The 24,910-nt window shown below is 45.2% G+C and overlaps 1 protein-coding gene and 1 long non-coding RNA gene across 2 annotated transcripts in view; one reads left to right on the top strand and one right to left on the bottom strand.

The window, feature by feature from the left end:
• The window catches only part of LOC140213587 (uncharacterized), a 179,480-nt gene that overhangs the window by 123,766 nt on the left and 30,804 nt on the right, over positions 1 to 24,910 (top strand). The gene's annotated exons all lie outside the window — the stretch shown is intronic.
• Positions 12,637 to 16,330, bottom strand: LOC140213738 (uncharacterized). The gene is made up of 4 exons (XM_072285014.1): positions 16,304 to 16,330; positions 16,123 to 16,234; positions 15,670 to 15,811; positions 12,637 to 12,942 (listed from the first exon to the last, which is right to left on the bottom strand). Exons 1-4 carry the CDS (start codon positions 16,306 to 16,308, stop codon positions 12,800 to 12,802), a joined length of 402 nt encoding a protein of 133 aa, XP_072141115.1. The 5' UTR covers positions 16,309 to 16,330; the 3' UTR covers positions 12,637 to 12,799.

Raw genomic sequence — 24,910 nt, 5'->3', positions numbered from 1 at the left:
AACAAGTACATCAAGAGAAGCAACTAAATGTTTCAACTAAGCCACATAACAAAGAAAGGAGAGTCAGTTTATCTAATAAAATATGCATGCAAACTTGCAGCTGATCACCTGTCTTCAATATCCAGATTTTGAGCATGTGTCACAATTTCGCTTGCCTTTCTTGCTTTCACTTCTGCATCGACTTCAGGGCATCCTGGTGGCATTGACTTTCGCACGTTCTTGTACTTGTTTCTTAGCCACATATACCATGAGAACTGGAATGAAATGAAAGCAATTGACTTTACATACCTAATCAACAGTTCAATGACTTACAGTTTTCAGGTTTTGAAAGAAACTGCAAACACAGTACAGTTAAACATGAAGTTGCCCTAACCGTAGCTTGCTTTTTGCACTGTTTCCTTCACATTCCAAAATGTACCAAGTGAGCTATTTTAGCACACCTTTCAACACAATATCTGAGAATTACTTTCAGTATTGGTGTTGGTCAAAACTTTAACGCATAAAAACGGCTACAGGTACAAAAATATATTATTTAATCAAATACATATTTAGCTGAGCATGCAATTAATTTTACAAGAGGTCGCCATATGCATGCCAGATGCAGAGGTGCTGTTGATATCTTCATATTTAGTTAAGCTGCAAAGCTTTAAAAGCATCACATCTCTACTCAATCACAAGCACACAGACCTGAACAGCTGCAAGCAAGGATGGCTATAAACTTTAAAAAGTACTAAGAAAGGCTTTGGCAGCATGCTTAACGTAAAAAAATTAGGGGGTTTTATGTGCCAAAACCACGATCTGATTAAGAGGCATGACGTAGTGGGGCAATCCGGAAATTCGGATCACCTGGGGTTCTTTAACGTACACCTAAATCTGAGTACGCGGGTATTTTTGCATTATGCCCCCATCGAAATATGGCTGCCTTGGCCAGGATATGCTTAACATCTAAAAGTGCAGAAGAAAAAAAAAGTTATAAGAAAATGCTCTTACATGGCCAAGGTGCAATGTGTCCCTCAGTGCTGGGTACTGGTTTACGAGGCTCCTTGCAGCAACATTGCACAATTTATTTGGGTACCTGATGTTTAAAAAAGCATGCATCAACCTTCGACATCAAACAATACACAAAAAACAATATGCAACAGCACTGTAGCGCAACCATTTCCATGAAATAATATCAAACAGTTGAACTGTGAGTCATCAGGTGGGAGAATTTAAGTAAACTGCACCATGAAAGCATTAAGTGCGTGACAAGACCGAGGTTAGAGAATAGATCAGATGGATTCGACACAGGACAGGGGTAACATTTAATCCTTTTGTCCTGCAATAGCCAAGATAAACTGATAATCATGACCAGAGTTCACAAACTCTTAAAATACTTTCACCAAACGAGATGTTATATAAGGTTTTAATATTTCAAATTAGCTTAGTACTAAAACATGCACACAAGGGAAAATTAGCCATGAATACAAACTTGAAGGAACATCTCCTATAGGAACTTACAAGGGCAGCTTATTAAGCTAGTTGTTGATCTATTACCGCGAGTGTACAGTGCAAAGGTTAAACGAGGACAGACACAAGCACTGACTACCAATGAAGGTTTTATTGCTGAATACACACAATAATGATATAGCTATCTGAAAAATAACTACTAAAAAGGAGAACAAAGCAGACCATCAAGAGGCAGATGAAGAAATGTAGAGTTGACTGCCTCTGAGACGCGACACCTGTGTGGCTGTGTGTCGTGCAGTGTGGGTACACGTACTCGCAGTTATGCTTGTGTGCTGTGTTTTGCCTGCAGCTAGCAGTTTACTGCCTCTGAGACGCGACACCTGTGTGGCTGTGTATCGTGCAGTGTGGGTACACGTACTCGCAGTTTTGCTTGTGTGCTGTGTTTTGCCTGCAGCTAGCAGTTGACTGCCTCTGAGACGCGACACCTGTGTGGCTGTGTGTCGTGCAGTGTGGGTACACGTACTCGCAGTTTTGCTTGTGTGCTGTGTTTTGCCTGAAGTTAGCAGTTGACTGCCTCTGAGACGCGACACCTGTGTGGCTGTGTGTCGTGCAGTGTGGGTACACGTACTCGCAGTTTTGCTTGTGTGCTGTGTTTTGCCTGCAGCTAGCAGTTGACTGCCTCTGAGACGCGACACCTGTGTGCCTGTGTGTCGTGCAGTGTGGGTACACGTACTCGCAGTTTTGCTTGTGTGCTGTGTTTTGCCTGCAGCTAGCAGTTGACTGCCTCTGAGACGCGACACCTGTGTGGCTGTGTGTCGTGCAGTGTGGGTACACGTACTCGCAGTTTTGCTTGCGTGCTGCGTTTTGCCTGCAGCTAGCAGTTTACTACCTCTGAGACGCGACACCTGTGTGGCTGCGTGTCGTGCAGTGTGGGTACACGTACTCGCAGTTTTGCCTGTGTGCTGTGTTTTGCCTGCAGCTAGCAGTTGACTACCTCTGAGACGCGACACCTGTGTGGCTGCGTGTTGTGCAGTGTGGGTACACGTACTCGCAGTTTTGCTTGTGTGCTGTGTTTTGCCTGCAGCTAGCAGTTGACTGCCTCTGAGACGCGACACCTGTGTGGCTGTGTGTCGTGCAGTGTGGGTACACGTACTCGCAGGTTTGCTTGCGTGCTGCGTTTTGCCTGCAGCTAGCAGTTTACTGCCTCTGAGACGCGACACCTGTGTGGCTGTGTGTGGTGCAGTGTGGGTACACGTACTCGCAGTTTTGCTTGCGTGCTGCGTTTTGCCTGCAGCTAGCAGTTTACTGCCTCTGAGACGCGACACCTGTGTGGCTGCGTGTCGTACAGTGTGGGTACACGTACTCGCAGTTTTGCTTTTGTGCTGTGTTTTGCCTGCAGCTAGCAGTTGACTACCTCTGAGACGCGACACCTGTGTGGCTGCGTGTCGTGCAGTGTGGGTACACGTACTCGCAGTTTTGCTTGTGTGCTGTGTTTTGCCTGCAGCTAGCAGTTTACTGCCTCTGAGACGCGACACCTGTGTGGCTGTGTGTCGTGCAGTGTGGGTACACGTACTCGCAGCTTTGCTTGTGTGCTGTGTTTTGCCTGCAGCTAGCAGTTGACTGCCTCTGAGACGCGACACCTGTGTGGCTGTGTGTCGTGCAGTGTGGGTACACGTACTCGCAGTTTTGCTTGTGTGCTGTGTTTTGCCTGCAGCTAGCAGTTTACTGCCTCTGAGACGCGACACCTGTGTGGCTGTGTGTCGTGCAGTGTGGGTACACGTACTCGCAGTTTTGCTTGTGTGCTGTGTTTTGCCTGCAGCTAGCAGTTTACTGCCTCTGAGACGCGACACCTGTGTGGTTGTGTGTCGTGCAGTGTGGGTACACGTACTCGCAGTTTTGCTTGTGTGCTGTGTTTTGCCTGCAGCTAGCAGTTTACTGCCTCTGAGACGCGACACCTGTGTGGCTGTGTGTCGTGCAGTGTGGGTACACGTACTCGCAGTTTTGCTTGTGTGCTGTGTTTTGCCTGCAGCTAGCAGTTTACTGCCTCTGAGACGCGGCACCTGTGTGGCTGCGTGTCGTGCAGTGTGGGTACACGTACTCGCAGTTTTGCTTGTGTGCTGTGTTTTGCCTGCAGCTAGCAGTTGACTGCCTCTGAGACGCGACACCTGTGTGGCTGTGTGTCGTGCAGTGTGGGTACACGTACTCGCAGTTTTGCTTGCGTGCTGCGTTTTGCCTGCAGCTAGCAGTTTACTGCCTCTGAGACGCGACACCTGTGTGGCTGTGTGTCGTGCAGTGTGGGTACACGTACTCGCAGTTTGCTTGTGTGCTGTGTTTTGCCTGCAGCTAGCAGTTGACTACCTCTGAGACGCGACACCTGTGTGGCTGCGTGTCGTGCAGTGTGGGTACACATACTCGCAGTTTTGCTTGTGTGCTGTGTTTTGCCTGCAGCTAGCAGTTGACTGCCTCTGAGACGCGACACCTGTGTGCCTGTGTGTCGTGCAGTCTGGGTACACGTACTCGCAGTTTTGCTTGTGTGCTGTGTTTTGCCTGCAGCTAGCAGTTTACTGCCTCTGAGACGCGGCACCTGTGTGGCTGCGTGTCGTGCAGTGTGGGTACACGTACTCGCAGTTTTGCTTGTGTGCTGTGTTTTGCCTGCAGCTAGCAGTTGACTGCCTCTGAGACGCGACACCTGTGTGGCTGTGTGTCGTGCAGTGTGGGTACACGTACTCGCAGTTTTGCTTGTGTGCTGTGTTTTGCCTGCAGCTAGCAGTTTACTGCCTCTGAGACGCGGCACCTGTGTGGCTGCGTGTCGTGCAGTGTGGGTACACGTACTCGCAGTTTTGCTTGTGTGCTGTGTTTTGCCTGCAGCTAGCAGTTGACTGCCTCTGAGACGCGACACCTGTGTGGCTGTGTGTCGTGCAGTGTGGGTACACGTACTCGCAGTTTTGCTTGCGTGCTGCGTTTTGCCTGCAGCTAGCAGTTTACTGCCTCTGAGACGCGACACCTGTGTGGCTGTGTGTCGTGCAGTGTGGGTACACGTACTCGCAGTTTGCTTGTGTGCTGTGTTTTGCCTGCAGCTAGCAGTTGACTACCTCTGAGACGCGACACCTGTGTGGCTGCGTGTCGTGCAGTGTGGATACACGTACTCGCAGTTTTGCTTGTGTGCTGTGTTTTGCCTGCAGCTAGCAGTTGACTGCCTCTGAGACGCGACACCTGTGTGCCTGTGTGTCGTGCAGTCTGGGTACACGTACTCGCAGTTTTGCTTGTGTGCTGCGTTTTGCCTTCAGCTAGCAGTTGACTGCCTCTGAGACGCGACACCTGTGTGGCTGTGTGTCGTGCAGTGTGGGTACACGTACTCGCAGTTTTCCTTGTGTGCTGCGTTTTGCCTGCAGCTAGCAGTTTACTACCTCTGAGACGCGACACCTGTGTGGCTGTGTGTCGTGCAGTGTGGGTACACGTACTCGCAGTTTTCCTTGTGTGCTGTGTTTTGCCTGCAGCTAGCAGTTTACTGCCTCTGAGACGCGACTACCTGTGTGGCTGTGTGTCGTGCAGTGTGGGTATGTGTAGCTGCGGTGTTCTCGCTTTCTGTTGGCAGTACATGAATGTAATGCACCGTGCGTCTTGCATGAACAGTGAGAAAAGAAGAGTAGTAAGAATGGTTGCACATCATTACAACATTCCAGCATCATAGCGTAATGGCATTATAGCATGCAGTTGCGATGTTGCCATTACTTCATCCCCCTAATGCTGTTGTGATTTCTTTCTTGTCGCTTCATCGTATTTGTGTCATTTTCAGTATCACTCTCACCACCTTTCCATTGCGTATCGTGCTGCTGCCAATGCCGTTGTCGTCGTACCCTGAAATCAGCTGTCATTATTTCATGAGACAGAGAGAAAGAAAGGGAAGAAGGAAAGGCAGGGTATTTAACCAGACTGAGTCCACTTTGCTACCCTACATCAGTCATGCCATTGCATTCATTGTGTCCGCATCTCTGAGTCAGAATTGCACAATACCATCTCCATCATTGGCTTTGATCTCATGATGACACCATTGTCATCCTGTTTTTGTCAGCATACCAGGTTCATGTATTCCATCATCATGTCATCTCGCTGTGTGTGTTAGGCCATTGTCATCATATTTCCTACACAGCTTCAACATTTCATGGTTCACGTGCAGTGGTCGTAATGCCGTCATCACCACACCATGGTGTGCATCATGTGGTTTCTTTGTTGTCAATAATGCTTCATCCAGAACTGTCGTTCAATGGTTGCTGTACTGTCGGCCTTCTGAAATTCCGTTAGTATCATAGCAGTGATGTGGTAGTGTGTCCAGTCTCGCATTTCCCTTGACAGAATCTTCTCAACTTGGTATCAACTCTGTTGCACCACTGTAGAGCAAGGAGGTCTATTGCAAGTGTTCGTATGAGCCATGTAGTGTGCAATTGCTAATTTTCGAGGAGCAACAGCTTTCTTCAAAAACATAGACGAAAGGTTTGCATGAAGCAATTGTAATGCATGGAGACTGCAAGAACAATGTTTGCTCAATGAAAGTGGGACTCATACCTTCACCGTATGTGGAGGAGCAGTATGTTTTTATGGAGGTAATCTCACGCGATTGCTTCTTCTAACACAAAAGCGTCACTTCGAGCTGAATGTGTAATACTTTCCTAACCTACAATGTTGCAGAAGTTTCTAAACATGTGAAAGTGTTGCGTACTACCTTTTCTTTAAATAGTTGAAGCATTTTGTAGCCTCTACCTTATATCTAATAGGAAGGTCCATCTCATAGCCAACTGAATATGGTCACTGAAAGGGCAACTTGGGAAATTTTTCTATGTCCACTGACCTTGAAATTGAAATCTTGAGTAAACATTCCCTTTTGTACTCTAATTGTTCATGCCAAACGATGTGACTAAACATGAATTAGTTTTCCTTATCGCGAACCTCAAATATGCATGCTCCCGGGTCATGCCCACGGATGTATAACTCTGCACCTGGCGTCCCGTGTTTGTGATGTCGTACACTACACGACCACTTAGACCACAAACGACGAAGCTAGGAGCCTTTCGCACGAGTCGATGGCCAGCGATCATCATTTTGACATACGTCACAACCGATGCTTTTCTTCGTCTACCTGCAGCACACGGTGTTGTGTTTGGGCATGTCAGCTGCCTTGCACAGTGGGCAAAAAAAATATCGATCCTGCAGTGCTGACTCTGTATGAGCAATCGAAGGTTTATTCGCAATTTAAAATTACGGATGAGCTTCTAAGCCAATTATGCCATTCCACTGGTAATAGTAATGTCAACGGCATTTGGATATTAAAACATCCTAATGCACTTAAACACCAGAGGTTCCATTTAAAGTGTATCCTAACTGCACAAGTCGCTTGCCTAACATCACCGTCACAGCAATCGCATTGAAATGTGTTGAACCTTCAAGAGAAATAAAAATTGCGGTACTACAAGAAAAATGGCACCTGTGAGTAACATAGGAGCAAAGTTTACTACAAATCCGTTAACAGGTAATTTCGGAAAGCTTCACTGAATGAAGGTCGCCACGACGTGAAACGTGTAACATAACACGATTATATGTACCTGAATGTGAATGACACCCAACAATGATCTTCAAACGCGGAACAGCTTACGTAGCATTGCTACACATTCAGTACGCTTTATGATGTACAATATTAAATTGACAGCATATTTGCAACACCTTTGCGAACTCGAACTATGCGGTTCATGTTAAAAAGTGCAACTTGCGCAATTGTTCCTCGTTTGAGTGGCTGACAAAATTTACATTTCATTGCCTTCTTTTGTGTTGCACAACTTTGAAAATAAATTTACAACGGAAACTAGGCATTGTGCTAAAAGCAATGTGGGGCTGATCATACGAAGTTTTTTGTTTTTAGGTGCGTTTCACAATTCGCTGGTCACCTCATTTGGTTGAATAATATGTTTCGAGCTATGTTGCGTTATCATGTGTATCTCAATGTGTCACCTGTATTGTTGTGACTGAGAAAGTGCGATTTTTGTTGCATGGCTGACAAAGACAAGCTTCTTATTACCGTGTATTTCCATGTGCTCCTACGAGGTCATGTTCACTCATGACCGAAACCAAAAATGCATGCAGTTCATATGCCAAGCCATAGTTTCCACCTCCTTTATGTCCATGTGAATTATTCAACATACAGTTTAGGTTTCGATAGCATAAGCTGTAAAGGAACGCACTCAAGCTTTTGTGGCAACAGTTTGTTGTTCTGTATGCACTGGAAGACACGCTATGTGGGCTGTGCTGTTACTGTGCTTGCTCAAATGGTCTCGTGCGACAATTCTTTTAATAGAATTTGTCATCTTTGAATGATTGGCCATATTCATCATGTTCCCTTTAGTTTCCTACGTGTGTTACATTGTGACACACATCGAGATTTATTTATGCTGGAAGTCGTTAACATGACGAGATTTTTCCGCTGTCTGAGGCGGACACACATTTGTGTCCCATCATCGAGGAGCGGTTTACTTTTTCGACATGTTATGCTCGTATGTACTGCGAAGAAGTGTGCGTGCGTAACACTTTATTAGTATTTCCTTTCAGCATGAGCGTAGGAAGAAATGTTGACAGCAGTTAGCGGCTCGGACGTAAACTACTAATGCATGTAATTCATAGCTTTGGCATGCATTTGTGTAATCTGCACGAAGTATACGTGATGTTGTGTTGGCAGTGAGGGTGCAAGAATTAGTTTAAAAATCGGCTTTTTTCTTTACTCCAATGGCACAACAAAGTTGTGCGGTGCCTATCCATACTTGAAAAGCAGGAACTCCTTTGTCAATTGCACCATCTTGACAGAAAGGCGAATTGCTGTTCCGTACTGCGCCAAAAACAAAAATGTGGAGGATTGTGCCATGAACAGGGAGCGAATTCTATGTAAAAAAAAGGGGGGGGGGAACAGCTGTTCACATGCTGCACACCTAGCCAACGCGCCTCCCTCATGAATTTTTGCGCTCACAACAGCGGACTCTTCAGCGCTTCCTGCAAGTGGCCGGAGCATGTACGGACATTTAGGAGGTTGTAATTAGAATGTACTTCATTAAATGTTGAGCTTGTCAAATGGCATCGTCGGCCCATCCTCACACGCTTTGACTCGCACATACTTTACAGCATACAGTACACGGCGACGTCGTTATCGCCCCTGGAATTAATCTGGAACATCACGGCTACAGCGACGGCACAAATGCGCATACAGTGTCCATATAATTGCTATTGCGGTAAAAACAGATTGGAATAGCTAGAAGTTTCACCAGCCCGGAGTTGGTCGCGGCTCTCTGCGACTGCAGTGACATATCGTGAACTAGAAGCTGTGTGACCGCGTTGATTGCGCCACATGATTTAATAAAATTGCAGTTATCAGCTTTGGCATGGCAATGTGTAGTTAGATCATAGTGCCACCAATGCTCTTGTCTTTCTGCAGAAAAACATGCACAATGCGGCCTCTTTACATACTGTAATGTTGTTTTCGTGTTGGTCTTTAATGTACCTATGTGCTTTCGAAGTGCCCTGTAAATTCCATTATTCCACCAAAATTGACATTGGCCTGCTCCAAACTGCATCAAAATGAATATTTTCTGCCCCAAATTGATCCAAAATACAATTATGTTTGCTCCAGACTGCTCTAACACGCAATGTTACTTGCTCCAAGAATTGCTGAAAAATAATTTGGGGCAGTTTCACCTGTGACATTGCCACACTACATTACTAGTAAACCTTGAAACATATGCTGGTATTTTTAAGAAGTTTTAATACATACACATTAGTTCGAAATCAACACTAAACTTGTGGCGTATAATTTGCAATAAATGAGGCCATGACTGTGGCCAACTCCGAAATTGGCCTCAGCTGCCGTTCCAGGGCGTCTGCCTGCCGCTCCACTGCGTCGGCCAGCCTGCCAACCTGGTTGTTGAGCGCCTGCAGCTCAGCAGTTTGCTGCAATAAAAATCTTTCATCAGCAATGCTTCTACACATGTTACTGTGAAAGGCAGAGTTTTGCTGAACATGCGGTCGTCTTCGACGGCAAAACACATGGCCATGCAATGCCACTAGCACCGACACATTCATCCAAACTTGGGCTCTTTCGTACACATCCGCCTAACAAACGTGCGTCCACGTTCTGACTTGCTGTCATTAAATCTTGCGAAAATGTAACGGACAGAACGAGGCTACTATTTTCACTCTGCCAGCATGCAGCAGCACTCATTCAGCCTCGCTTCTCATGAAATGTACTGCTGCCATCACGACGACAAGAATATGTGAGGATAACTGGTAATGTGAAGCAGCACTGGATGCAATTGCACTGGGAACACAAGAGTATGGTTGGGTCAAAGCCAGGCATGCAAAACGTGTAGACAATCTAATGAACCATTAGTGGGGCTGTCACTTGAACCATGTATTGTAAGTGAACATGGCTAGCCTCCACCGGCACAAAACTGCTTTTTGTACAGGTGGCATTTCGCATGTGATTAATTTGTCAATTACGGCCCAGCCTGGACAGGCTAATGCAGCGTTTGCATAGCGTCTCGGCGACTGATCTGGCGTGGTGCAGGTATGACTTGACAGGCATGCAAGTCTGGCCTGTGCCTCTGGGTCAGCAGAATGACAGCTGGTTTCACATACTGCAAGAATGGACTGCATGCCTAGTGGTAGGTTGGGCGCAACCTTGCTCTTGTATAGATTTCATCCAGTGCTGTTTCGCCATGGTGACGTTGCCCAATGATGTTTGCATCCGCATTTGGGTGAAGTGTCGCAATGGCAGCACATCACGTCAACTTGCTAGTGCTTGCCTAATGTGACTCCTACTTGCATGTGTGCACTCTCAATCTCGGTACTGCTTGCATCACTGCAAGGACGTACCAACGTATTGTTTTCTGAGGGGGAAATGTTGGGTACGCACTGCAACATGTCTGATTGTTAGATACATAGACAAGTGAACAATGCACTCTATGTAATGTCAACCTCATGACGCAGGACATATGCAAGCCTGTTCTGCGAAACAAAGCTTTTGTAGCTTCGTTTGGCTGCTCTGTACTATCCACCTTTTGCCTGTAGGTTTTTGGTGCAACTATTTCTGCTACTGCACTATAGCTCTCGATCCACAATTGAAATGGTATGCATGTTCCTGTGCTAGCCAAGTTCTCTGCGAAACCTACAAGCATGTATTGCATTGATAGTCAGATGTCATGCAATTTCCTCCTATTTCTACAGGTAACAGTGATGCGTTGTAATGGACTTATTCATTAACAGTGTGCGGTCTGTAATGATTCATATATATTACTAATTGCCCCGTCACTGCTTTGCAACTGACATGTTTATTTGTATTGATATTGTTGGTGCTATTCATTTGCCTTACTAGCAACGTGCTCGGGTGTCTCGTTTCATAAAAACTACAGCTGTACCTCGCATTGTCATGTGCTGGTCGTCCTTCTTGTTATGTAGCATTGCCGGTTTTTTTCAGTTCTTGTCAACGCCATGTTTGTAAAGCTTTCTGATGCAACCATATGTCGCTCCATGCTGATTTCTGTCATCATAATTGACATAAATCTTTTAAATGTGCTGTGTGCTGCTACGGACACATGTAACGTCACAAATAACATAATAAAAAGATGAAGTGCTACAAAGCAAACGACAATGGCTGCTTGACCATATGGACTCTCACATGAGATTCAGATACTGCCAGATGTGTGGTTACAGCACAGTTATAGCGGTCGTTATAGATGAATGAAAAGCATGCTTGGGTACAGATGTTCAGCTATATGCATGGCATCTTGACGCATTTGCAAGCAGAGCAAAATTTTTTGAGAGCATTTGAAACGAGACACAGTATAACTGCGTTGGTACATTTCTCAGGGGCCACTGACAACAGAATGCTTGACCCGGGAAAAGTTCACAGAGTGCATATACAAGCAGGACTGCATGGTCAGAGTACAAGACCCAAGAAAACGCTGCAAGCAGGCAAACATCAATGAAATGTCACATGTACAATACATGTTAGGTCACCACCACAGAATGAAAAATGTGCAGTGTAAAACAATGCTATGTTACCACACTTAAGAGTGTGCCTATCTTGTGACGATAGGTAAGCAACGAATGCACTCAATTTCCAAGTAACATTGTGATATGTGGGGTGGCTTATGCACACATTGGTATGCAACTAACAGCTAGTTAAAACAGTTTTGTATTGTTCCAATTGCACATCTTGCATTTTCTGTCAAATGTACATGTTTTCTAAATGAATGTGCCAGTAATAACGCTTCAATGTTTGGAAGCACAACCACTAGGTAGACTGCTGTTGTCACAGGCATGATGTGGCCCCTGACGCCAGGAGGAAGTATCTCGCATTTTGGCCGTTGCAAGTGCAACATTGCTATTCATAACGAAAGGTTCTCAGCCATGCCAAAGGGGGTCATTGGGAGGGGGGGGTAGTCGGTGAAAATTATGAGGTATCTAAAATTCACATAAACATCGCCCTGTTTCGATACGCTACACTTATCCATATGTCTGGCAACTGACATGTAGCTGCATCACAGTGCTTTTCAACTGATTACAGAAGTGTGTATAAAACTCGTACTGGAGGCCGTGAGGTCCTGATAAGCTATCACCTGAACCCTTTCAGTGCTGTCGACGCACTGATGTTTCTGCGTTTCTTTGACATTGCTTTTGTGTGACAGTGATTTGAGGACCACAGAAAGGGAGCATTTGCCATTGTAGGTGGCATCATATTTTTTTCTTTCTGCACAAAGAAAAAGAAACTGGCATTTCGTTTGCAATATCTGAGAAAGAAAAACCGCTGGGGGTGTTTCATGCCCGAAAGGAAAACAACAATGAAAGGGTTCATCACTTTGTATTGCAGAAATCAGTACATTTTATGCTAGCTATGCGTACATGAATAACAATGTATTGAACAGCACTACATGTGACAAAAGGTATTACGGCTGCCTAAGCACTACAAGCTGCTTGTTACAAGACTTCAATCCACTTTTCTGGGCATAAACTTGCTTGTGATGCCCAACTTTGTTTTGCACATTAGGTTATGTTCATACCGTCTAGAAAAGCGCAACACATTCCAGAATCCCCTAGACAATAGTCAATACTTCTCATGTCAAATGTTGCGTACATAATGAAGATTCATACATTCGTAACATACATTCCTTGTGTCTCTGCATTTGAGTTACTAGTTTGCTTAACATGTTAAATTGTAGGAACTTTTTCCCTGTTTTCATTTCTATTCACCAACTACACATCTGCACTCGGCTGCGGCAAAAATTCATTCGCTCGGGTTGAATTACACGTACACACTCTATCAGCACTGCCATCTCACCTTGCGGGACTCCTCCAATAATTTTTCGGCTAGCTCATTTCGTGCAGCTGCGAGGGTGACCCTTTTCGCGGTGTCCCCCACAGCCTGCTGCAGCAAGCGGCCTCTTGATGTAGCTCTTGGAGGCCCTGCATAATTTCAGGAGCACACTAGCTTCTAAGCTGCGCGACTAAAAAAATGTAACTATGCTGTTTAAGGAAGAGCAGTGCAATTATGGCAGCATTAGCAAAACGTAATACAAGTATTCATCTGCACCAGGTTTCACGTTGTACTTGTCTGTGCATACATTTCATACCTGAAACACGAATACTTCATGGTCTCACATGAGGAGCATAAACCTGGGAATCGTTATAGAAACGTGTTAAAATGGAAATTACAGTTCCTTTTACAGCCACGCAACTAATGCAGCTCATCGTTTCTTTTATGTGGATTGCAGTGTTTGCATTGTGCATTTAACGTTTCTTGTAATATATCGACTTCCCACAAAATCCTATTCCCCAGCAGTCGATAATAGCATGCACAGTTCAGGTACATAGGAAGTTTCTTGTTCTTTTTTAATCTTTCTTTTCTGTACCTCTAGTAGAGAGAAACAGCCATTCACGAGTGCTCAGCCAGCAACCACATCACATGATGTCATGCAAGTATTCATTTGGCTGGACTGTATGTATGTGTTGTGTGACATGGCATTTGCATAATTACATTTGTTGCATTTCAGTCTTGACAATTTCATTTCAGATTTGTGCAAGTTGTCCAAAATTACTTTTCCATATGAAGCTCTGCCAGTTAACAGAAGTGACATTGGCCCCCTAGAATACACTCCTAGCTTGATGCATAGGCGAGCTTTGTTAGCAAGCCACTAGGTAATCGCACATGCATGACTGAAAGTGTGCAATATTTTTTCAAGCATTCAACGAATACATAGCATGCAGGTGTACATTCACAGTGTGCTGTAGTTGTTGCCTTCGTTCAATTTTTGTTACGTTTTTGTGGGCATCTCCCATGCGTTAGGTTTGTCTGCCCACCAATAATACTACATACATTCGAAGCGGTTTTTCACAGTGGCCTTTGTTCTGCTCACAGTTAAAAACCTTTCTGGACAAATTCTTTATTCATGTATTGCCTCATTACTAAATATCCAAACTACCTGAACCATACAACATCCATTTGCACTTATTATGTACAACATACGTAGCGTTAACATTCAATAACAGAGTATCCATGAAGTATGCGTTCAGTTTGTTCGACTCTTCACCACTCCAATTAAAGCTGAAAGCTAAACAATCTGCTGCACAGCTGACAGTGAGTGAAACATGAAGTTGCCTCAAGCACACGCATAGCGTATAACATACCCACTAATGACCAAGACTTTTACATGCATTACTCAGACGCCTCACCCAATTGCATTTTACATCCACTTGGGCTCCTCGCACCGCATGTTCACATATGAGCAGGCTTGTTTTGTTCAAATGTTATTGCCCTTTATGTAATATTCCTACTCTGCGGTCTGTAAGGAAATTACATGAAATGAAAAAGCGCGTGTGGCTCCAGGTGAAATTTCCAAACATAACTGCCTTGTCAGTGCGAATGCTTGGACCTTTACCAAGCATCTAGTGGTCAACAAGTTTACAGTGGTGCGTTACTACATGTCCTGTTCCATAAAGTTGATCCCCCAAAACACAAAAAGAATAGGTTATCAAATCAATGCCATGGTGTGAAATTCTGAGATTGCAGCATAACGACGTACCACATATGCATCGTTACAAGTAGGTGCACATCTTACTGCTTCAGGATAGCAATAGCAAATATACGTGCAAAAAATGTATGGCATGCCTTGCTGACACACCTTTTCCTCAGTGCTGTTTCGGTGTCTGTGTGTATAGCGTTCATGAGCAGTTCAACTAGGTTACAGTGCTGTCCGAACAAGTGCTCCTTGTATGCCTTCAGTTTTCCTATTAACCAATACGCCACGTGGACAAATAAACTTTACGTGCCTTTCGCATTTAAACACTTGCTATCAAGCGTGTATAATTGCCCATATCGGTAAGTAATGTATGATAACACCGTGGGAGACGGGGACAAGCAACATTAGACACATGTGAAAAGTGTGTCTTCCTTTCTCATTTTTGTAACGATTGCATCTTTTATTTCAGGGCATTACATTCAATCTATCGTGTCCCGAATTAAAAAAAAGAATAGGTTTTGCGTAGTATCTTCATCACAACACCGCTATGAAGGTTACTGCAATTTTTTGACATACCACTAACCAGTACACATACACTGCGCACACACAGTACACACAGAACCTTTGCGTAATTTACTTGTGTCATGAGGTATAGGTTCCTAGCTAGAAAAATAAATGTCAACATGTGCACGCAACAAGCAAATGCCACGTTAACTTATTTGGTGATCTACAGGGTTTTTGTTTACAAAGACGGCGCCAAATAAAACAGCACACGAAGAAGGGGGACACGAGACAGCACGTCCCCCTTCTTCGTGTGTTGTTTTATTCGGCGCCGTCTTTGTAACCATGCTTAACGAATTAGCCCACCAACACATGCTCAGGGTCTTTGTGCTTACTTTCTTTTTGCCTTGCTGTGCCTCTGTGTGTACACCGGTACTGACCAAGCAGCAATAAAATCAGTTGGTTGTAGTACCTCTCTTGAGTATACCTTCTCTGTGTGGTCTCCTTTCTTCACTTGACATGTTTGTCTCACATGCATAAAGTACTGCAAGGTGCCTGTCATCTGCAGTGACCAGTACAAGAAACTTCTATATCACTATTACAGCTATGTTGACATTCAATGCACACATTTTTGGCGTGAGGTCGCAATTACGTTCACACACCACACACTTACGGCTGGCAGTACACCTTCTTCCTGTAACGCCGGTGCTCGCAGATGGTGGTTGCTGCTGAGGTGCTGAGGCTGCAGAGACTGAGGTGTCGCCTGGCTGTGACACCTCAGTCATAGCTGAGGTGTGTGGTTGCTGGGAGTCGCTCTGCATTTAAGAAAAAAACAAATTCTTAAGCTTAAGAGATGCAGACACTGGTCACAATAGTTACAAAAGGTGAATCATATTGTGCAATCCAGTAGGCTTTGCTCTATTTAGGTACAGCTTGCCTCCAAGGCTTTCATTTGTAATGGAAACTAGTGCTCCAGCATTGTTTATTGCCTACTAGATTTATTTACAAAATCTCATTATGCCCTTCCTTACTGCTTAGTTAAACAAGGCAACTGGACAGGTGAAGGTTTCTAACTGCCAATCCTGGCTTTTCTAAAGGAATACAAATATACAAGGGAGATTCTCACTTCGCAGTGGCTGCTCACGAAGGGCGCAGGCCGCGCCGGTACGGTGCTTGCAGGGCCGAGTAGGGCGAGCACTCGGCCCTTGGCGCCCCCAAGAAGTCCACCGCCGGTAGACCTGCAATGTGGTTTGCGTAAACGCTCGAAACAGACGTTACCGTAACGCATGCACGCCTGGTTTACTTACTTCATCTCGGCGGAGAGGTTTCCTGCGTCCGCCCTGGCCCGACTTACAAATTTATTCCACCAGCAACGCCAGTGCACCACGGGCTTTGTGGGAGGGCCGGCATCGTTTAGCAAATTGGCGAGCTCCCCCCACATTTCCTTTTTTCTTTGAGCTGTGAATTTTGGGTCCAGATCTCCTGATGATTTAACTAAGCGGGGATTTCGTTCCATAAAGTTGATTATAATTTCCTGTTGCCGATGGTTTATGTGAGGGCCAATGTCCCGTGGTGCCATGGCGCTGTGATGGACAAACACTGTCGTCTGGAAGCTTGACTGCAGAGGGGTAGAAAATATTCAGGAAAACGTACAGACCGCCACTGGACTCTTTTATTCAGCATCATGAATAAACGCTTTGCAGTACACTCTTCTTGAACTTGTGGGCCTGCATAAAGATTATTATGCGCAGTCAACATCACTGCCGTCTGTTCAACGCCGCGACTTACCGTTGAATGTCATATTTCGTCGACGCAGCAGACGATACAGTTGTCGGTGTGGTACTAGAGGCGATTCGAGTTGCAAGTTCTCTCGAAGCATCGCAGTCGTGACGACCAGGCATACATCGTCTGGTGCGCGTCCATTGACAACAATTTCAGCAGTACTATGGGAGAACTCTCCGAGACAGCAACCATCAACACGACATACTGCCACCGCTACTTTACAGGGATTAGCCACGCTCAGTGGCCGACGATCGTGCGTCAACTATTCACTGCAAGCGTAGATGCTGTCATTTTGCGCTTCAGTTCCAACATTAGTGTCAGCGAATGCACCAAGACAGCAACTACCAACAAGACATACTGTGCTGCCGTCAGTTTACGGGGATGCTCGGTAAGCGACGGTTTGTGGTCAGCTGTTTCATTCATTTCAAACAGCTGCCATCTTGAGTTTCGGTTCGATACGTGGCCCGAATACGTGGGAAAACAGTCGAAACCCGACCCGTCCCCGAAAATAACTACGCGGGGACTGTCGGGCGAAGCAAAGCGACGGTAATGCTCCGGAATACCCGGAATCGCACCCGCCCTGATGTAGGGATCACAAACGGCGGCTAATGTGATGCCTTGCGTCTGCATGGCTCGGACCAGCACCATCGTCGCCGCCTTTGCATGGTCCAAATTAGCCTGAATGAATTTCAAATTATTGCTTGTGATCATTTCAAAGTCGTACTGAAGTCTGATTGTTGACAGTATGGGGAATAAATCCAAATGCCCCTACCAATGGCGTGCTCCCACGCGTCCCCCTGCCCACAAATCGACGCCCCGCCGCATGCGACCGCGCCGTCTGCGCGCACCTCACCACTGGACCCGACTCCTGTGCGGAGGGTCCGCAGCGCCCCAACCCCAAGAGGGGAACGCTGCAGGCCCCACTCCACTTAATTGCCATAGTCAGTACGGGCTTTCAATCTTGCGACCCGCTCAGCCCGTGTCGGGCAATGAATATCGCCCGTCGGGTGTCCCGCAGAGTCCCTTGCCGTCGCCCTGCACGCCGCACAGGCAACCGCCGCATCCCCCATGCGCACAGTACAATTTTCTGCCAGGTGATTACTGGCACATTTTGTACATATTGCCCTAGACGTGACGTCTTTGACGGGGCAAAAGCGGCGCGTGTGCCCGTACGACGCGCAGAACGTACAGAACGAGACATAAAGATCTTCAACTGCACGCGCTGCGGTCCACCCCACACAAATTCTGTCTTTTTTCATGAGTTTCCGAAAATCTGCCGGGTTTACCTCAACGATGTGTGTCATATTACCGCCACGCTCTTGAAACGATACTAATACTTTGCTTTCGGCAGTGTCCAATTCGAACCCGGGATTCCGGGCGTTAATAGCTTCAATGAGGTTCGTTGAGGATACCTCAGGGTCGACACCAGTAAGCTTAACATGTGGTTTCCGTTTCTCCGGGATGCGCATGGTCATAGCCGTACGCGTTATCGGGCTTCCATTAACTGCCGTTTGTAAACGGGCTAGAGTAGTAGTCTCTTTAGCGATGACCGTAACTCCGAGACGAGTCTCGCGCAGAGTTAATTCACCAAGTCCCGCACTACGAGGTTATATGTTTGCCTTGAGCAGTCGCATGACATCCTTAGCTGGAGAATTGGTGGGACTTACTGGAGTCAAAAAAGCCACGTGTCCCTGCACCCACTGCCGTAAGGTCGCCATGCTTGTTGTAGTCCCGTGACCATCAGGCGCCCCCGAGGCATACCCAGGCCCCGGCGCCCCCGCCGACGTGACCGGGCAATCGACTCGGCCGGCCACCGCTGCTGCGTACGAGCGGCCGGGCCCCGACATACTCGCAACGGCCGCCTGTATCCGGGATTCCATAGCCTCCTGCCTGGCCTGGGCGAGCTGCCGGCGAAGTTCCTGCATCTCGCCATCTCTTTGCGCCGCCGCCGCCTGGAAATCTGCACAGTTCTTGACAATTGCATTTAGCTCTGTAATGATCTGAGCCCGAACCAGATTAGTAATTTTGGTCTTGTCGTCGAAAAGGATTTCTTCAACGCGCCGCTGACGTGAGGCAATATCATCCCACTTCTCTGTGTACCTGAAATCCGCAGCTGGGTTGATCGGGTTTTCCGTTAAATTACCAGGAATTGGAGCTCATGTAGTGTGTTCATTTCCTAAGTCGACGCCTGCCGGCGCGCCCCTCTGTACTGCGACACCCTGCCCGACCATATTTACCAGCTCATCGCCGTCTTGCGAAAAGATACTTGTACCTGATCCCGGCGAACTACCGACACTCTGTGGCCTGTTACCCTGGGGCGATCCCCCGCGCGTCTGCTTCAGCCGCGACATGGGCTCATACCCTCCTGGGGGCAGCCATATTGGCTTCCCCGCCTACGGCCGGGAAATGCGGACGGAAAATAAAGGCAAATGTACGGTTTAATCCCCCTCCCGCGCGTCAACTGGGGTCCCTGAGAGTTCCGAAACAGCCCACGATAATCGAATAAGTCGTAGGACGAAAAGTACTTACGTTATTGCCGAAAAAACGGAGCCCGATGATGCCGGCCAGCCGAACACTTGCACGAGCGCTCGTGCAAGTGCCAGTCAAACTCCCCGCCTGACACTGTCCTCGGAACAGGTCGCGCAGGCCCGACCGGCACCGCCCCGAAGGGAGACCGGGGGCCCATCGCTTGGCGCTAGAAGCGTGGACAACTCAATGGTCCGCTTCCCGCTCCACCGAGTAAGTAAAGAAACGATGAGAGTAGTGGTATTTCACTGTCGGCCACGAGGACCCCGCCGAAACGAGGCCGTATCCCGTGACCTCCCACTTATGCTACACCTCTCATGTCTCTTCACAGAGTCAGACTATAGTCAAGCTCAACAGGGTCTTCTTTCCCCGCTGATTTTGCCAAGCCCGTTCCCTTGGCTGTGGTTTCGCTATATAGTAGATAGGGACATACATTATTTGGGAGCTAAAAGAAAAATATAAAAGAAAAGTGCTCCGGCCTGTACCACTAAGTATAACAGGCTTGATCCAATTGTAAAAGAAATAATGAGGGCATATGCCAAGTGAATTTAGAAAAAAAAAGTGGGGGCGGGGGAATTTTGGGCGGGGAACTACCACCAGGCGAACCCAGGACCAGAGAACGGGCGGCAAAGCGGGATTTATTGAAAGAATACAGTTGTTACAAAGTGTTTTAAGTCTTGGTCTTGACTTACAAGTATCATAGGGTAGATTGACACCTGGGTCTTTAGGTGTCTTGGTTGGGTTGGCTTGGTCTTCTCTTGTGAAGATATGAAATTGAACTAGGAAGAATAGTTGGTTGATTAAGAAAGAAGTTACGAAGATGTAGACGAGGAAGAGGAAAATATTTTTTTTTGTGGAGGGGGGCTTAACACTGTCGTCGGGAGGCCCTTTGAGCAGTGATAAAGCCGTTTTTTTTTTCTATCGAGTGTGAGATGGACATAGTATATGCAATGGGATTGGAATGAGTGACGGGTTCAGCCTGAGGTGAAAGGGGGACGCATTCCCCAGGTGACACCGCCTCCCAGTCCAGGTTAGAGCTACCTCCATTCTCTGTTTTTTTTTTATTGTCGTCGTTCGAAGAATAGGGCGTGCGAAAGTCTTTCGCACGTCCTTGTTTGCTGGATGACGTTTGTGAGTAGGTAGATGGAAGGACGGAGTCGGTGCCAGCTCGTGTCTCCGTTTCTTCAGAACGTATGTTTGTTGCTTTACTGATGTTGTCAAGGTGGATGAGGAGCAGAGAGTATAGATTCCGTGTGCTTTGCTCGACTCGAGGGAGCATAGCTATGAAGATGTGGAGCTGATGGCCGTTTGGATGGTGGGGTTAGAGGTGGGTCCATTCCTCTGGTAGAAGAGAGCGTTCAGAGGTAGTTGGGGGTTACAGATAGTGGCCGGTGGGCCGCTGCCGGTTGGCATGCGTCTGTCCCGTTGTCCACTTGTTGTCAGAGTCAGCTGCGTGCTCCAGTTTGTAGATAGTTGAGGTTGTCGATGCACGTAGTGGTGTAGCGCAACCAGGTTGATGTTGCATAGACGTCAACGTCTGCCGTGTGTCAGGATGGTTGGTGATGGTAGAAGTTCTGGGCTTGAGAAGGTTTCTCGTGGTTTTGTCTTCTTTATTCTCTGGTTTCTTTTTTTTTTTTGAATGGAGGTAGCGGTAAGTTTAAGTCCATCGCGCATTCGAAAGTTTTTTTTCTATGGTACAAGGTGTTCGTTTATGTGTTTTATCATTTCTTCTATTATCTTTATAGAGCTCGGATTTTTTATTATCTCTGGTTTTTATTTGACAATATTAGCATAGGTTTTGTGGAGTTCTTTACGATAATTTTCTGTCTTATTACAGTCTGTTAGATAATGATTAAGGGAAGTGGCTTCTTTACCACATTTGCATTTGCAGTTGTCGGTTATCTTAAATTTATTGAGATAAAAAGGGAATCTTCCATGCTCTGTTAGTGCCTGTGATAAGTAATAATTTGCCGGAAAGTATGGTGGTATTAGATTTATGTTTTTTATCCAGTCGTGGAGAGCTGTTTTCTCTGGTTCGTTCTGCCACGTTTCGTTCCAGGTATTATAAGCTTGTTTCTTTAATTGGGACTTAATGAAGGATATGGTGACGGGCAAATGTATCATCTCACCTACTGTGGACGCTTGCTTAGCTAGTTCATCGGCCAGTTCATTGCCTAAGATTCCCGAATGTCCTTTGACATGACTAATCGTGATGTCATGTTTGTCCAAATTTGCTTTCATTAGTATTTTTATTTGGTGTATTAAAGCGTTGCAGTTTGTAGGGTTTTTTATCCCTGTTAGGCAGGATTGACTGTCTGTATTTATCTGTATTCGTTCTTTGTGTTGCCACTGTATGGTGTATTCTAATGCCTTTATTATTGCTAGTGCTTCAGCTTCGAAATTGGAACAATGACTTGGGAGTGAGTATTGTTGTTGATGTATTACTCTATTTAGTCTACCTAAGTGTATAAATGCGGAGCCAACTTTGTAGCCCGCTTTTGATCCATCCGTGTAGATGTGGTTGTTAATTTTATTGTCGGTGTTTTTTGTTGAACTAATTGCGATTCTTTGTGCTGGGTGTATTGACCTTATGTCGTGCTTGTTGGCTATATCGTTTTTACTGTATGTTTTCCCTTCCCATTTGAATGTGTCCTGACTGTTTAGTATGTTATAGATTTTTATTTCTCTTTCTAGGGTTAGCTTTATTGGTGGCACATTTGCTATGATCGGTAAGAGTTTGTTTGGTGTAGTACGAAATGCTTTTGATATGTGGATTAAGGGAAGTCTTTGGATACTTTGAAGTTTGCGAAGGATGTGTGAATGATTACTAAACCATGCGGGTGCTGCGTAAACTATTATTCTTTCGGTGGCTCTAACATATATGCCTTTTAGTTGTTTGGTGGGCATCCCCTAGTTTGATCCTGTGAACTTGTTTAGACTAGTTGTCAGTTTATTTGTTTTTTGTTTAATTTCCTCTAAGTGTGGAAGGAATGTTAACTTGTGGTCGAATATCACTCCTAAGATGTTAAGTTGCTTAGAGTATTTAATATTTTCGTGATTTAGTTTGATTATGGGAGGGCGTTTTTCGTATTTTTTACCTACAACCATGAATTTTGATTTTGAGATGTTGAATTGTACTTCTTTTGTTAGTGACCAGTTTTTGATTATTTCTAATGCTTGGTTAGAGGCTTCCTCTAATGCTTTGCGCGTAGTTGCTTTGATTGTTAGGATGATGTCATCTGCAAAAGCTTGGATGTTAACATTAGGTGGAAAGGTTGTGATGAGCAGGTCTGAAATTGTTAAGTTCCATAGTAAGGGGCTTAACGGAGAGCCTTGTGGGGATCCTTTCGATAAGAGTTTTGTGACGATGAAGGAGTCTGTTTTATATGTTACTGACCTGTTTGTAAGAATATCTAAACTAAGCGTTTTTAGATTGTTTGGGCAATTTACTTCGCTGAAGTAGTTATTGATAATTTGGTGTTGTATATGGTTGAACGCATTTTTTATGTCTAATGATATTATAAGTGAAGTTTCTTTGTTGTTTGATTTAATGTGATCTTTTATATTTGTTAATGCTTGTGTTGTGGAAGTGTTGTGAACGAGACCGTATTGAATGCTAGGGAAATGCCCTAGAGAGAGGCAGGCGTTAAATATTTTCAGAAAGAAGTGTTTGTGATGTGAGTACAGTGTTTGTATGAATGATGTTGACAAGTTGTCAGGACCAGGTGTAACGTCTTTTCTTAGTTGGCTGACTATGGTATCGACTTCTAATTCCGAGAATGGTGTGTCATTATGTGTGGAACCGTCTTCGTTTGTAATGTCGGCGTGGTCAGTTTGATTAGTTGTTGTTTCCTTAATATTGGTCGTTGAGAATAGTGTGTCGATAATGAATTGAATTGATTCTTGCATTGTGGCGGTTTGGGTGTTGTCGTTTTTCCTCATGGCTGGAATGATTGTTTTGGTTTTAAGCTTCTTTGCTGCTATTTTGTATGGGAGAGAAAATGGGTTACCCTTAGATATTTTTCCGCAGAATTCTCGCCATGAGTTACTTCTTGCGTTGGAAATGTTTTGTTGATATTTACTGAGACTTTCTCAGCATAATCGTTTGTAATGGTCTCTGGTTTCGTCCCTAGCATTTTTCCTTTCGTCCCCACCTTTTTCCTTTCTATTTCTAGTTGTGGGGTCCACCACTTGTTAGATCTCTAATTTACGGAATTGATATATTTCGAGTGTTTTTTTTTAAGTTTTTGGATTTTAGAATAGAAGTGGGTGATAACATGATCAAGTCTGGTTATAGTGTTTATCGGTTCTGTTGATGTTTCAATCATCCAAGGGTCGGTTTTGAGTATTTGCAGAATTTTAAATTCCCCGTTTTTCGTTAATCTTTTCGATTTGGTGGTTTCCTGATTGACTATTTCGTATGATATATATTTGTGGTCACTGTTATTAATTTCGTCTAGTATTTGCCAGTTCCTTATGTGTTCAGTAAATTGTGGTGTTGTTAAAGTAAGATCAATCCAACTTCTCCCATTGACGGTTTCGAATGTTGGAGGGGAATGAGGTGAATTAATAATTTCTAAACTATGCATAGTGATAAACTCTAATAACACATAGCTTCTAGAAGTTGATTGCACGCTTCCCCAAGCTGGGTCGGAGGAATTAAAATCTCCCACTACCAGGATGTTTTCGTGTTGGATGTGTTTAATGTGTTTAATGTTGTTTCAATATCATCTTTTGGGGGAGCGTATACATTTATGTGTTTGAATTCGTACTTTGCCCACGTTAATGTGACGTAAATAATTGTGGGTGTGATATGAATTGGGAATATTTGAATGTTGGGGTTGTGGATGATTATTGCGGTTTTCGGAGCGGTGGGACTTGATATTATACGATGTTTAATAGGAAAATCCATTACTTTGTTTTTGTATGTGTAGGGTTCTTGGACTATTGAAATGTCGTGTTGTGATATGTGTTGTTGTATGTTGAGGGCTTCGTTTGCCTTTGCGGAGTGGGCTAGATTGCACTGAATGATTTTTAGAGAGGTCATTTTTGGAACTTGTTCCGAAAGTGGTGATTTACCAGTGCCTTTTCCTTAAAGACTTTTGGCAATCAGCGTTTACGAGTCCCATTGGGACTCCAGGCGAGATCGCCATTCTTTCGCCGTTGCGCATTCTTTGTCCTTCATTGAGTGGGTGTGTGCTTCTTTACCCTCCCTATGGCATGCCGGGCAGTATTGGTCTTCTGACCGGCACTGTTCTGGCGGGTGGTTCCTTGCGCAGTAGATGCATGATCTCACACTGCTCCTGCAATAGTTTTCCGGATGTCCAAATCTAGCACAAAATCTGCAGATTACAGGGTGGTTATTGTCGTAAAGGGCTACTTTGAGCCAACCAATGTTGAGAGAGTCTTTGTTTTTAAGTTGTCTCCAAATGTTTGGTGTTGTGTTGATAACTGTGATGCGATTCTGCTTTCTGTTGACATACTGTGTAACCACTTCGATGTCGGAGGGGTTTCCTTTGAGGTGGTTTTGGGCGATTATTTTTTGGGGGATGTCCTGTTTTTGTGTACCTTGATCGATGCCTACAATCTTGAAGGAGGGTTTCTTA

This window comes from Dermacentor andersoni, chromosome 10 (genome assembly GCF_023375885.2).
Source record: "Dermacentor andersoni chromosome 10, qqDerAnde1_hic_scaffold, whole genome shotgun sequence".
In the NCBI taxonomy this organism is placed as follows: Eukaryota; Metazoa; Arthropoda; class Arachnida; order Ixodida; family Ixodidae; genus Dermacentor; species Dermacentor andersoni.
The sequence above is the reverse complement of the archived record's forward strand: the minus strand, read 5'-3'. Positions and strand labels throughout refer to the sequence as shown.

Coding starts and splice junctions, on each gene's coding strand:
- LOC140213738 (XM_072285014.1), bottom strand. Junction 15,812..16,122: donor TCGTGAGCAGCCACTGCGAA/GTGAGAATCTCC, acceptor TCTTAAATGCAG/AGCGACTCCCAGCAACCACA. Junction 12,943..15,669: donor AAGAAGGTGTACTGCCAGCC/GTAAGTGTGTGG, acceptor GAAATTATGCAG/GGCCTCCAAGAGCTACATCA.